The following is a 14,658-nucleotide window of genomic DNA, read 5'->3' on the forward strand; positions in this document are numbered from 1 at the left end:
GTATCTCCCACACATGGTTCTGTATCACAAAAGAATTTTTGTGGGGAGTGGAGAAGGATGGCTTATTTTCATTAAACTCGATTGAAAAAAAATCTCTTTTTTTCTTTTACAACACCTAAAACACCTAAGCTATGAATTACCAATATTTTCTTACCAATTATTGTCTGTCCAGGTTTAGAATAAGTTTCCCTGGCCAAATTACACCTTATGGCAAAAGTTTATTTCTCCTTCTTACATCTTCCCTCCAGGCAATTCACACTTTTTGGTGCTATGTGTCTGAGAAATCAGCCTGAGACATAGCATGTTTGATTGCTTAGTCTCCTAGTTGCCAAAATATGAAGCAAAAGCACACCAGTTTGCTAAAAACCAATAGAGTGAAACTGGTCACAGAGTCAACAAGACAGTATTTCCTGTTAAGGGTGCACTGGTTCTAGATAAGGAATCAGCATCTTGTTCAGTCAACCTCTCTCTCTCTTGTAGGGAAAAAAGCCCCTCACTAATATATTTAGTGTACTTTTCTACTACTAAAATATAATTGTGTAACAAAAGTAAAGATGTGTCTTGATTTTATTGTTTTGTTAAGAACTCATATTACCTACCACTTGTTCTTTTCTGAGGGGCTGTTTTACCACTTTAAAATAGATGTTGTGGATTGTTTATAAAAACTATCTGTTTACTTCTTTCACAACTTTAAAAAGGCATGCAGCAGCAAAGTATGTATTCTTTAAAAATCATAGTCCCTTCCTATGCATCTCCCACCATACATTTGTCTAATGCTTACTTTTTTTTGCTGGTGATAGGCAAAAGAAAGAGGAATTGGCTCAGAGGATAGCTGAAGAAAGAGCCCGCAGAGAGGAAGAAGCACAGAAGCAGGAAGCTGAGAGGAAGCAAAGAGAAGCAGAACAAGAGCGGGCAAAAGAAGAGCAGCTGCGCCGTCTGGCAGAAGAAAAAGAGCAAAAAGAAAGAGAGGAAGTTCAGCATCTTCAGAAGCAGGTCTTGTGAGACAGAAAGTGATTCCCCGTTGCTTTCTTGATCATCTTGCACAAGGAGCTAGAAAGTGGCCAGCAAGGCAGACTGAATCTGACAATATCCCCAGAGTAGGGTGCAAAGCTGCATAGTGGGAGCTCAGCATAATTTGCATGGATAGGATTTATACCCTACTAATTAGTGTGTTTGTCTGTGTGCATAAAAACAATAAGCACATTTAGGATTCTGGGAGGATTGTGTCCTTCTTGTTGCTCCTACGGGCACATAGGATTGAATCTGTGGAAATTCATTGTATAGGATACAGAAATGAATGCAAGAAGGACCTTAGGGCCCTCAAAGTTGTTAGATACTAGCTTAGACATAGCTCATACTACTTTACATATCTCAATACCCTTATTTTGCAAACGGTCTGTACTGAAAACCCAGAGATTCCTGAATATACGCTCACATGGCAAAGACCTATCCATCCCCTTGGCACAGTTTTGTGAGTCTCCAGTACTTGAAGTGAACAGTCAGGGTAGATGAAAGGTGCGAGGTGCAGATCATTTGTTGAATTTGATCAATCAGGAAAAGTGCATCCGTGTTTTCTTTTCCTTTCATCATTCTCCAGAGAGAAGAGGAAGCTCGGTTAAAAGAAGAACAGATCCGGTTAGAACGTGAAAGGCATTTCCAAAGAGAAGAGCAGGAGCGCTTAGAAAGGAAAAAGGTAACAGCAGATGGCATTTGGAACGCCCTGTGGTTTCAGTCGTGTGGATTGGGCCGTTGACTTTAAGGGCCAAGGAAGATTAATATAATGAAGGCTCTCTCCCTTTTTCAGGGTATTTTCCTGTACATAACTGTAATGGCATGGAAGGAGACATACACGTCCCTCCCTGCTGCAGCCTGTGCTTGCTATGTTGCATGGGCTGTCCTCTGAATCTAGAACCTTGCGCAGTCAAGGTTCCAAATAAAGAACAGAAGCTCCTTGTGTAGAACAGATTTTCTTTTGCATCCTTGGGGTGCTATGGGGGAGGGAGCAGGGCCAGCACACATTTCCCCCACTTTCTCTTTCAGGCAATTTCAGTTGTTCTGTAAGGGACTACAGCAGCCCCTTCCATTACATCAGTCCAAAGACATTGTATTCGCACAACAATTGGAGGGAGACAAAAATATTGTAATGGAATTGTTGCAGCCAAGGTTCCCTCTAAGGTGCGAGACTGCCCGAGCGAGCATGACTCCACCCCCCTCTGCACAGGGCTTCTTCTCCCCCCCACCCAGCGGGGCTGAAAATTAGAGGGAACATGGGTTGCAGCAAAGCTATATGCCAGAGTCTATGCTATAGATCCATATATATTAAAAATATTGGTCAGTGTGTCCTTTTTTATGTTATAAACAGTATGGCAGTGTTTAAGATGGACCATAACAACTACCACCTCCTTTCTTTCTTCTTTTGTAGCGTCTAGAAGAAATTATGAAAAGAACAAGGCGAACAGAAGCGGCAGAGAAAGTACGTAACACTCAGGATACACAATTGTGTGTATGTGGATTTTTTCCCTGTTCAGTTTCTAACTTAACCACATTGATTTGTTTTACAGAAATCAAATGAGCAGCAAAATGGGGAGATAACAAAGGAAACAGGTACTACTTTTTCTCTGCAGTCAAGTGTGAAAGTTTTATGACCTGAGAGAAGATCTGAAAAACTGGTTACCCAAATGTTTTTAATAAGAGTCATTGAAATCTCAAAGTCTAAATCTTTGAAAGAATGGGATATTCTGCTGCAAATGTAGCAGAAACCCACAATTATGATTGCAAGTGCAGTGAAACCCACAATTATGATTGCAAGTTTTAATTAGTTTAAGCAGTCTATGAATCAACCAAAGCTTTAGATAATTAGTCAGTTGGGAGTCATCTTTTAATCAGCAAGAGCAAAATATTCAGTACTGTCATGTATTTCCATTTGCCTCTGCTCTCTGAGACTAATACACTTGGTGCACACATTAGGATTTCTGAGCAAAAGAGGGACACTGGGTACTCAATTGTTTTGTAAATATGTGACAGTGGTTCTAATTGGAGATAAGACCATAAGGAAAGCAAAACCTTCACAGAGTTTCATTAGAGCCACAGCCCCCAAACCACTTGTTTTCTTTCCTTTCTGGTAAGGAACATACAATGCATTGGGGATTTGACACTTATTCTCAGTTATGTCATTGGAGCATCCAGCATGGCATTTTCTAGGTCAGGGGTAGGCAACATGTGAGCCCCCAAAACAGACATTGACACCCTCCCCACAATTACAACACCCAGAAGCCTCCTCCAGGAGTAGTGGTTCTCCTCTAAGGTATGGCATAAAGCCCAAACTGATAAAGCATAGGGTCTTGCTTTTGGGTGATTAGAGGGAGTATTTTTGTTTTTAATCCCCCCCAAATCAAAAAATCCAAACCTCAGAAGTGAACTTTTCCTGTCTAGGAAAGAGTGGTCCCTAAACCTAGCAAAGCTGCCCATCCCTGGTCCATATTCACAGGCAGCAGTGCTCCCAAAATTCTCAGTTATGAGAATCTCCCCATCTGGAGGTGCCTGAGGTTGAACAGGGGACCTTCCTCCAGTGAGTGGTTCCTGGGAATGTGACAAATACGTCTTCCATGTGTATTCATAGGCTGCTTCCATGTATTTTTTTGGGGGGGGGGGAGGGGGGAAGCAGCAGTTTTACACAAAGCAATTTTGAACTATTTTTTTCTGCCACCACCATCAACAGTTCAGAGCATTTTGCTAGAGTTAATGAATGTAATCTTTCAGTAAAGAGTTATAAGGATAACTTGTTTTTCTTTTTCTCTACCAGTGAGCAGCCCTATGTCTCCATTAAGCCCCATGATGGGCTCTCAGGTTCAGTGTGTGCCAGAATCTCCACGGAATGGGGAAATGGTAACCCATACACATGTGCTCCTTTCTCATCAGCCCACAGTAAACCTAGACAGGTGAGAGACGTGACGTTGTTTGGTGGCAAAAGTTTATGTAGCAATACATAAACTTTTCTTTATGTTTCTTCTTACTGAGATAGATATATGTTAAACTGAATTATCCCTTTTGGGGAGGGACCCTACTTTCAAGAATGTGCACTGGGTACTATTGAAGGTTAGTCAGATTTGCAGTATTAAAAATTATAGCTCTCAGTGTAGCAAACAATACTTAAAAGCATAGGATGCTGCTGGGTAACTAAGAGCATCTTCTTTAAAATGTAATGAGAAGTTTTTAAAAAGGCCTTTTTTTACTTCTGTCTCTATGCTGATGCTGTTGAAGAACCAGTGGCTCCTGAAGTTAAACTGACAGGCAATTGCTTGCAACTAGTGTCCATGTGCAGAAAGGAAGACCAGCTTTTTGTACTAGGCCCAGCGTGCCTCAGAATTTCAGTTATCTGTGAGATTTAGAGTTGACCACGGACTTGAGCAAGGAGCCACTAGTTACCTACAGACTGGAGCAGCACGCGTGCGTGCGTGCGTGCGCGCGCACACACGCACACACACACGCACGCACACACACACGCACACAAATCCTTCATGTTCAGTTCATGGAATTATCAATTATTTCTTTTCTTAAACGTGCTATAGTTCCAAGCAATAAAATGAAAAGTAATACATAGTAACATTCAGCTGGGACTAGTGCACACCTCTACTTGTGATGGGCTTTTGTTTGGCTTTTTTCACACAAGTATGAACAAAACACAGCATTTTTACTCCTTAAATGGATTATTTTTGAGAAATTGCATAGATACAGGTCTAAGCAGGTTTTGATTGCCACCGTAAACATTTGCTTTAATATGCTTATAGTTCAGTAATATGTGCCCTGCTTTTCTGCATTGTGGTGCTGCCTGATTTATTTGTTGTGCTTGTTGTTTCAGACTTAAACTGTAAAGAGAGAATAAAACACACTAGATAACAGAGTGGAAAAAGTCAAGCATAATCTGGGGCCAAAAGTAGGGTGGGTCTAAGGGTGAAAGAAGGTACCACTGCTTATTTAAAGTCATAAAGACTCTGAGACCAACACAGAGACTCATTCAAATAACCAACAGATATAAAGAATGAAGACGGATGGCACTAGATTAGGAAAGAAAGAATTAGGAAAGGAACACTGAAATTTCAGTACTGATAAAATGAAGGGAAGGAAAGTAGAAGCTATAAGAAACAGAAAACTGCCATCAATTCTTTAGGAAAGGAGCACTGAAATTTCAGTACTGATAAAATGAAGGGAAGGGAAGTAGAAGCTATAAGAAACAGAAAACTGCCATCAATTCTCAACAAAATTGTTTTGTGATCAGAGGGTGGAATTTTTGCTAAGTACAGACTGGAAGCTAGAGAGAGAGACACATTTCTTCCCTGTACACCCATGCTGGCAGAGGTGCACTGTGCTGAGGAGGGTTATCTAGCAGATACCATCTGTGTGGATATGCTAGCTGTGAGCTTCTTTGCTTGAAAGCTGAAGGGTTAAGGAAAGGAAAATGGCCATCCTGAATTCTCTCCCTCCCCCATCCTTACACACATGAACAATAGACTCCTCTTGAGCAGAGATGGGGGCACTGCGACTTTCTCCTGCTGTTCTCAATGAATAGGCAACTAAAGTAACAGTGACAGCCAATCTCATTGGCAAACACACCCACACACAATAACAAAACAAAACCCCATTGCCCGATCATGATGCACTGTATTATTCAAAAGAAATGAAGACAATGAATAATGGAAAAGCTGCCACCTGCCAAGGTTTGATTGTGTTTCTGATTAATTAGGAAGTACCACCTGCTGTCAATATTTATCAGTGTATGTAGCTGTTATCTGTCTCTTCAAATTGAAGCACGAGATGATGTCAATTATAATCTGTGTTCTCAAAAACCTGCTGATCATATAGAAGCAGTAGAGAGGAGGGTGCTTGAAAACAAAATCAAGAAAAGTTGCTAGTAGCTTAAAATAAGCATGCTTGAAAACATCTAATTTCTTTGGGTAATGGATTACAGTACTGTACTTTCATTCTGAAGAGTTACAAAATCACTGTACAGCTTTTTGGTTGTATGTTTGACTACTTTGTTGAATGGCAACAGTTTTGTTGAAGATTTGATTGGCAACAATTTGACAGTATTTAAATTGATTTACTCCATACCTAACAAACACTGTGCAATCATCATAATCATCTTAATCTTAGAATTGCACAGCTGGAAGGGGGCCTATGGATCGTTGAGTCCAGCAAGGAGTCACCGTGGGGGGAATTGATCCAACAAAGGGAATGGCATTTAGTTCATACAGGCCAGTATTAGCTATTTCAAGGGTAGGCAGAGTACTGGCCCAGCATTTCTTGCCCTTGGGTCTTGTAGCTAAGACTGATAGTTGTTGCAATCTAAGAATATGAAGGATCACACTTTGCCCACCCCTGGTCTATTTCAATTGGCAAAGCTCTGTAACATCCCTGGACAGGTTTTTCCTACCTCTGGCTACACCAAAGTGGCCTTCTTAATGTTGATGAGTAGCAGATCCTGTTATGTCTGCCCACCAACCTGGGCTTTCTGAGGTTTTGAAATGTGGAATCCAACAGGATCTCGGGAGGGGGCACAGTTTATTAACTGTTCAATTCCACTGGACTGGACAGGGTTTGGAAATACGTTGCTTTCAGTTTTTATACTCCAACTTCTATTATCCTCAGCCAACATCCCCAAAGGCCAAATAATAGAAGTTGTAGTCTGATAAAACTTGGAGGATTCAAACACGCCTCAGACTTGTTCTAATGGAAATCAGTGAAACTTCAATATGCTTAACTTTGGCTGAATCATGTCTAACTGTTCTCCGTAGAATTTGTACTGCAAATAAAATGGTGCATGTACTAGGTTTAGAATGAAAGTAGTCAGATTTTCCCTGAGGAATATAAAATATATATATATTTATGTTTGAACATAGATGCATTACTGATTTGTTTATTTCAGTAACCTTAACCCAGGAAAACATTCAAATGAAAATGGAGTGACTATGCAGGATGAGAACTTTGAAGAGCTCATCAGCTTACCAGTGGGCACAAAGACATCCAGATTGGATGCCATGAACAAGGACGAGAAAGAGAGCTCTGACATTCCTTTAGCTCCCATTTTAGCCTTTGAAGAGAAGGGGACACTTGGGTCATTGCCACAGGCTGATAATGTTCAAACTCATCAAACAGCAGGTAAGTCTGCTTTAAATCTCTTCAAACCATTCGTTTCTAACTGGTGTGAAGTGTTCATCTGGAATGAATCCAGCAAATGTCTGGATCCAGTTTATTTATTAAGTGCACGTTAAGGTGTTTGCTGACAATTATAGTGTGCTTTAAAACACACACAGTCTTTAGACAGAAGGACAGAGAATGCTCGGAATCTGAGGGTTAATTTCCTCTGAGTTGTAGCGCATGGCGGTTGTTATGTGCCTTCAAGATGTCTCCAACATATGGCGAGCCCCTCCAAAGAGTCCTATCATCAACAGCGCTGCTTAGCTCATAAAAACCTAAGCCTGTGTCTTCTGTTATTGAATCAACCGATCTCTCTTTTTTTCCTTTTTGCTGCTGCCTTCAACTTTTCCCAGTATTATTGTCTTTCGCTGAGTTTTCTCATCATGTGCCAGGGTATAATAGCTTCAATTTAATCATTTTTGCTTCAAGGTTCTAGTTTCATTTGATCTAGAACCCTCTACTACATGAAGAAGCTGAAATGAATTATCTACAGTAAAAAAATTCCAGTATAAACAAGTTCTGTCCCTCACAAAGCTGCGTGTTTCTTAAAGGAGCCAACAGACTGTTTTGATAGAGGAGTAGGTTGACAGGATGTGAGGGGTAGGACTCCTGTAACTTCCATACATGCACAGGAAGAGAACTGTTATGCTCAACTTGTCTTTTTCTTCATGACAAGATGCACCTGTGAAAACGTCTTCTTTAGTGAGACATTTAATATTGCAGGTGAGACATTTAATATTGCTAATCCTTGGCATATGATCACTGTGGAAGAGTACCACTGCAGTACACATTTTCTGCCTGCTGCTTTCTGTTGACAGGAGGCACTCTGGTCCAGCAGTTGAGCTACATGAAAGTGACAGGCAAAATGGGTCCCTCTCCAAGGTTGCTGGACTGCACCTTGCAGGGTGCTTGGTTCTGTTGCTCACAGGTCCTAGAAGTTGCTGTCCAAGAATCTCTAAAGGACCACCTTTTGCCCACCCACTTGCTAATGAAAAAAGTATGGTGAAAGGGTTTGCCAATTCTCTCTTCTTGCAGAAAGTCCCTCAACCATCAAGAGAAACTTAATTGGGAAGTTCAGAGGGAAGAAGGAATGGGAGAAATCACCTGTTCCACTCTAACCCCACTACCCTTTTGCCAGTGTAGAGTATGCCCTGCATAGTGTTCCCACGGAAGATTAAGGTCCAAGCTGTAGTTGTCGTTCTTGCTGGAGTGTTCTTTATTGAAGCACTTCAATGTTGTTGTTGTTGTTTAGTCGTTTAGTCGTGTCCGACTCTTCGTGACCCCATGGAACAGAGCACGCCAGGCCCTCCTGTCTCCCACTGCCTCCCGGAGCTGGGCCAAATTCATGTTGGTCGCTTCAATGACACTGTCCAACCAATTACTTCAATGTAATTTTATTTAATTTAGGTTGTTCTCTCTACTAACTTGTCTTTTTTTGGGTTTCCTTCTAGAGGTTGTCTGATTTCTGCTTATGAATTACCAAAGGCAAAGTAAGGTCTGCAGCCGATGGAGATCCTTCCACGCAATGAAGGAGTGTTACTCTTTTTGCACTCTTGAATTTTCTAAAGATTTCATGGACACACAATTAAAAAAAAAAAAGACTGTAGTAAAACCAGCAGAAGAATTTATTGGGAGTAAACCTGGATTATTTCTATCAAATAGATCTCACCGCTAGGAAAACCATGTTTCATCTTTCATAAATTGCTTTTTAGCCAGCAAGCTCCATGGTTAGAAAAATGGCTATTTTCTGCATTGTTGAAGAAGAGGAGAAAAAGATTAACTGGATTCTAACAATACCAAGCTGATTACTGGAATAATGGACCTGTTGGTTTGGTTTTTCCAAGGTGGATATTTGTTTTTTAAAGGTATACTGTAAAATCAGAAAAGAATCTTTTACATTTTACTGATTGAATACTTGAAATTTAAATGCCTCAGTGCTCTACAAGTAGGGCTTCTGAGGTGTTGTTTCTTTTATTTAAACCTGTTGGTTTAAATATTATTGCAGAGAACTCTTAATTATGGGGGCAAAATGTAGGCTTCTGTATCAGGTTCTTGTAAATGTAACTCCTACATGGACATTCTGTATATTTAGGCATGACTACTGTCTTCTTTCAGTTTCTTTTAAAAATTAAAAAGCAGCAGGTTTTAAAATGTGAAAAACTGAAAGCATTATTTTTTCATGGATGAAATGAAAACCTGTTGTTATCCTAGATAATGTATTTATTAATTTTGTTCAGTACAAAATAAATCATAGGAAAAAATGGTTACAAAACTACAGCAAAATTTGATTGTTGTCGTTTGTCCACTTTGTAAGTTTAATTCAATGTTGTCTGTACCAACTCTGACTCAAACTGCAGCATAAATGGCCAGTGTGTTTGTTTCCAAGTCATCATTCATGAAAAAAGCATCTTAGGGGCAACAGGTGAAGCATATTTAAAAGCAGGTAATTCGAAGGTGTGCTGTATCAGTGGCAGGACTTCTTTACACAACCTTGGGTCCAAACTAATAACGCTGAGATTCCATTGTAAGGGAATAGTGCTAATATTGGGATGAAGATTGAAGGTTCTTGTTGAGAAGATGAGGATGGGAGAGGGTCCTCCAGTTTTAGTTCCAGTCCACAGCTCTAAGATGTTCCAGAAACTATTGTAACATCCATCAAAGCCTGCTATGAATATCTCCCATCCCCTCCTGCACTCTGTCTTAACTGTGACTAAATGCAGACTCCATGGATTTCCACCTTTCCTTTGTTTACTCTTTAGCCTAGCTTCAGAGTGTTGGAGAACTTGGAAGTGTGCACAGGATTAGAATCCTCAGGTTAGTCCACTAAAACCTTTATTGTGATATGGATTGTGGAACACGGGAAGATGTTCGATTTTTTTTCCACATGTATCTTTCTTGACTGCAGTAGTTCTTCATTGTTTGTAACCGATCAAAATGTGCAGGATGTTTTCAGTGAATTCTATTACTAGGGCCAACATAAGCTGTACCTCCTTTGAATCCAGAATGACATTCTTAACACTCGTCTAATTCTTAAAACTATTTCACAAATGTTCCTGTGCTTTGAATCACACTTAATTCAACTGAACAAGTATTCATTTTTAGAGGAAAAGATGCCAACATTGTTTCAAATTTATTCAAAATGTACTGCAAAATTGTTTTGTCATCCTTAGTTATGTAGTGTCTAGTTCCAATCAACTTATATCAATCCTAATAGGGCTTTCAAGGTCAGCAAAGTATTTAAGGAGTGCTTTTACCAGTTCTATTGCCCCAGTGAGTTTCTTGTGGCCGAGTGGGGAAACCTGGTCTCCAGAGTCCTAGACCATCACTCTGTCCACTACACCAGAGTTCCCCAACCTTTTTACTAGTCTGGCCTGGCGGAGTCTCTGACGGAGGTGGGGTGGCCCTGCACACTTGCCCTCTCCGATGCATGCACACGGTGGTTGGGGTGCGTACGCGCCTATGGCACGCGCGCGTTCCCTCACCACTTCGCACATGCGCAGGAGCGTCTCTCCACCCCTGGCGGTGGAAGCCTGGGAGTCTTTTTAATTTTATCCAGCTCTTGCCCACCCCCTACCCCCCTTGCCCCCGCTGTTGCCGGGAGGGGAACCGCCAGAACACCCAGGCCTTGGTTTCCCTCCCGGCTGTTCTCCAGCCACCCCCTCACCCCCGTTGCGGCCCTTGCCCTGCCTTTCGGCTCTTCCCCAGCCCTGTCGCCGGGCCGCAAAGGCAGACGTCCCGCCACCCCCCGCACACACTCCCCTCCCCATAGGTGCTTTGTGCACACGGGGGCTTGCATGAAGGGGTGAGGGAGTGCTCACGCCGCTGACACACACGCGCGCAAAGTAGCTGTGGGGAGGGGAGTGCGTGGGGGGGCGGGAGGTCTGCCTTCGCGGCCCAGTCGGGCTCAAGCCATGGACCGGCAATGGGCCGCGGACTGGGGGTTGATGACCTCTGCACTACACCATGCTGGATACATCCCGAAGCACACTTGAGTCCAAGGTAATGTCTCTCAGATAAAGAACTGGTGCAAAAAACAGTGCATAACTCAAGAATTTTAATATGAGTGTTCTGTGAAGAAAAACAGCCAGGCAGTAAAAGAAATACTGGGAACACAAGTAAATGGGTGGGACAGGTCGCTCCAGGTATATTGATACAAAAATGAATACAAGGAGAACAGTTCACTTGTGACCATAAGGCAACCCAGAATTTTGATTGTCAGTCACTGATACAAAGTTTGTCCAGATAGTTCTTAGCCAGTATTTTGTGAGACATTAGGGGTCACACATTGATTCTAGGTAACATATATCAAGTCATCTTTCTAAAACATGTAGGTCTCAAGGCACAATGTCCTTTTGTTGAAATGGAAATCTCAGAAATGACAGAATTATATGAATATGGACCAGGAAAGATCCATTTAATCAGAATCAACAAATCAGAACTAGACAAATATGGACCAGCAAAAGTCCATTTAAGGAAAACTTGAAAAAATTCACATAGAATGCCATGTACTAATTATTTATTACCAGACATCTGAAAATGTTAGGGTTCCATCATTTTTTAAATTCAAAAATGCCATGAACTGCAAATTTTGGGGCTAGTGACTGCTGTTAAAAGACCCAAATGCATTTGAAATGACCTACATATGTAGCTGAAACGGAGCTATTCACACAGGAATTCCCCTCTTTAGCTTACCCCGAGAGCTTCCACCTTCTGCAAATCTGCTCCAGAAGGTGATCAAACATTCCAAAGCGTGTTTTGGGGTGATAGGAGCCTGGGGAAGTAATCTGGCCAATTTCACTAATCCTTCCATCAGTGGAACTGCTCCTGCTATTAGCAATAAGGGACTAAATAGATGGTACCCTATGCTGCTGCTGGAACTGATCCTACAGCAGCATTCCTTTATTTCCCACTGTAGGTCCTGCAATTCATCAATGCCTCGGCAAAGATAATGCAAAGTTGCAGCCTCCATATGAGCAGTGAAACTGTCCTTATGGCTGTGGCTTAAAATAAGTTGCATGTCTCAGCCAATTACTATAGATCGAATAGTTTTGGCAGATCTTTTATATCACCTCAAATGCAGTGCTTTTTAGTCGCATCTGGGTCATGCATGCTGTTGTGAACCAATGGCCCAAATCCGGTTGCTTAGCATAGTAAATCACACTAGCGTTGGCCCACTACATCCAGGGGGATTTTAGTGGGTCATGTCCTCCATAATTGCCATTGATTCAAATAGGCCTATTCTAATTGTGATGACTTATGCTAAAGTAAGTCACAGTTAGAGCAGGTCCATTTGAATCAGAGGAAATAACTCACTACAGTAAATTCCCTGTGATTCAGTGGGTCTACTCTAGTGCCATTTAATACACTAATCAATATGGTTTATTTAGGCCAGTAAGTGTTGAATAATGAAATTTTCCTTGGTGAATGGGACCTAAGCTTTCCCCAATGCACAGAAATAAGAATCTTATCATCCATGTACTGGTTGTGGATATGGCCACAACCATGTTTATGTATCTGAGATACTCACATCTTGAAACAGTTGCCTATTCATAGGTGGAGACAGAAATCCATGCCATGGACCACAAAACATTAATATAAGCTGGAACGATGCTTTATGTGTCCATGTGTTTCATAGCGACACTAAGAAGCTCTTGAGTTTCTTCAGTTTGTTGATGGACTTGGTCCAGGTATTTTTTCATTTGGTTCTGACTGAATGCTGATAAAAACTCTGAATCTAAATACAAGAGACATGGAATTCAGGTTTCAGATCTGCAGCATAAGCAAATATATCTTTCAACCTTGCCCATAAATTTATATGCTATCAAAGAAAGGGTGTCCTCTGAAGGTTTACATCCACATAGGGTCTACAAAATTCTGTCAAGTCCATCAAATGCAGACTGACAAACTCTTGAGAGTAGGAGTGATCTACTACCAATGTTTAGTACCTGACATAATATTTTACAGTCTTTTAAAATTGTGTTATAATGTATGCATACTTCTGCTTATCATACTTTGAAATCTTGCCTTATCAACAATGATTTCTTGAGCATGTGACCTCCTGTTTTCTCAGTCAAAATGCTTCCTTCTTTCAGCCATCCAAGTCATTATACTTCATTTTGATGATGACTGCATTTCCTTTTAAATTTCTCTTACACCTTACTTTCTTCTTCTACCTGGACCTCCCCCTGGACTTGTGCTGCAGGTCTGATCTTCCATCTGGAAATCTAAAAACCTGTGCTACAGTGATGCCATCTGAGCTGTCTTCACTCTGAGTTTCCATGCTCTTGTCCTTTTCATAATATTCAGGGCTGGGTAGCACTTCAGCCCAAAATTTCAGGAGGGTTGCCACCCACTCTATCTACTATCTGCCTATTGCAATACATACATCCTACTTCTGCACCATCTTGAGCATATCTTATAGTCTGTCTTAAGCTACAGCTCCTGACATTTTTATTTGAAAGTAATTTTAGATCCAATACCAGAATCCATGGTATGGATTACACTGAAATAAAAGGAAAATGAAAAGTCATTATGGTTCAGTCAGGACAAACATCTATCACTGAATTCTTTCACGACGTAATTTTTGTTCTCTCTAGAAAAATACGTAGGGTTTCCTTTAGCTGCTAAAAAAATATTTGTAGACCTCCAAATGGTTGGTGTTGCCAGGATTCACACACATGATTATGAGAAAAAACTCTGTTCCAGAAAGAAACTTGTGACAGATACTGTCAGTGAGCCTCTAAAAATGGCTCATTAAAATCTCAGTGAAATGAGATTCAATTAACTTTCCATCAGACCTTTATACAGCAGTACCCTGGTTTTCATTACCAGAAATAGTCAGGACTCAGCTGTGCATTATAACTGTGGTGCTTCTGGTAAATACTGATGAGCTGAGCTATTACGTTATAGCAAAGGGACCCCATGGGATTTAACCTGGATTTACTGATGAATGCAATAGTCCATACCTTTCTGTAAGAGGCAGAGCGTGGATATGCCCAGCTGCTGAAAGCGATTCTCCTGGTGGCTAAGATACTTCATGAGGTACTCCTGAACTTTGTTCATATGTTGTTTTAACAGAAATACCATATTTCCTATGCAATTAAAATTGAAAGAGAAACAATAACAGAACAAAGACCAGGCAAGATATCACAATTATAAAAATTAATACTGCATCATGATATGCAATGCAATACTACCTCTTCTAAAACTACACTGTAAATCATGACTTTTACTATTTCCTTTTCTCATTACTAATCTGAATGAATAAAGTATTGAAATCTAATGGACTAGCAGAATGGCACACCAGTTTGAAGCTTGGACTTAAGCTCAGATGTGTATGCAAAGGCTAGTGTATTATTTTAGAAGACACTTGTACTGGTGTGTTCAATAGAAGCCTCGTGGTACATTGACTTTCAAGTTAATCATCAGTTCATACTTCACTCAGTGATATGTAAATATCCGACG

The 14,658-nt window shown here is 40.9% G+C and overlaps 2 protein-coding genes across 15 annotated transcripts in view; one reads left to right on the forward strand and one right to left on the reverse strand.

Annotated features, from left to right (window-relative positions):
- Positions 1 to 9,477, forward strand: part of MAP7 (microtubule associated protein 7) — a 140,404-nt gene extending 130,927 nt beyond the window's left edge. For all 13 annotated transcript variants that reach the window (XM_072996260.2, XM_072996262.2, XM_072996265.2 and 10 more), the window contains 7 exons: positions 801 to 993; positions 1,598 to 1,693; positions 2,423 to 2,473; positions 2,562 to 2,604; positions 3,803 to 3,938; positions 6,923 to 7,155; positions 8,646 to 9,477. In XM_072996260.2, the coding sequence (XP_072852361.2) occupies positions 801 to 993; positions 1,598 to 1,693; positions 2,423 to 2,473; positions 2,562 to 2,604; positions 3,803 to 3,938; positions 6,923 to 7,155; positions 8,646 to 8,656 (763 nt within the window). In that variant the 3' untranslated portion in view covers positions 8,657 to 9,477. The remainder of the gene's footprint in view (positions 1 to 800; positions 994 to 1,597; positions 1,694 to 2,422; positions 2,474 to 2,561; positions 2,605 to 3,802; positions 3,939 to 6,922; positions 7,156 to 8,645) is intronic.
- A 1,749-nt stretch (positions 9,478 to 11,226) lies between these two features.
- The window catches only part of LOC110082664 (uncharacterized), a 35,086-nt gene continuing 31,654 nt past the window's right edge, over positions 11,227 to 14,658 (reverse strand). For both annotated transcript variants that reach the window (XM_020800429.3, XM_072996376.2), the window contains 2 exons: positions 14,160 to 14,285; positions 11,227 to 12,928 (listed from right to left, as the gene is read on the reverse strand). In XM_020800429.3, the coding sequence (XP_020656088.3) occupies positions 12,807 to 12,928; positions 14,160 to 14,285 (248 nt within the window). In that variant the 3' untranslated portion in view covers positions 11,227 to 12,806. The remainder of the gene's footprint in view (positions 12,929 to 14,159; positions 14,286 to 14,658) is intronic.

This window comes from Pogona vitticeps, chromosome 1 (assembly GCF_051106095.1).
Source record: "Pogona vitticeps strain Pit_001003342236 chromosome 1, PviZW2.1, whole genome shotgun sequence".
NCBI lineage: Eukaryota > Metazoa > Chordata > Lepidosauria > Squamata > Agamidae > Pogona > Pogona vitticeps.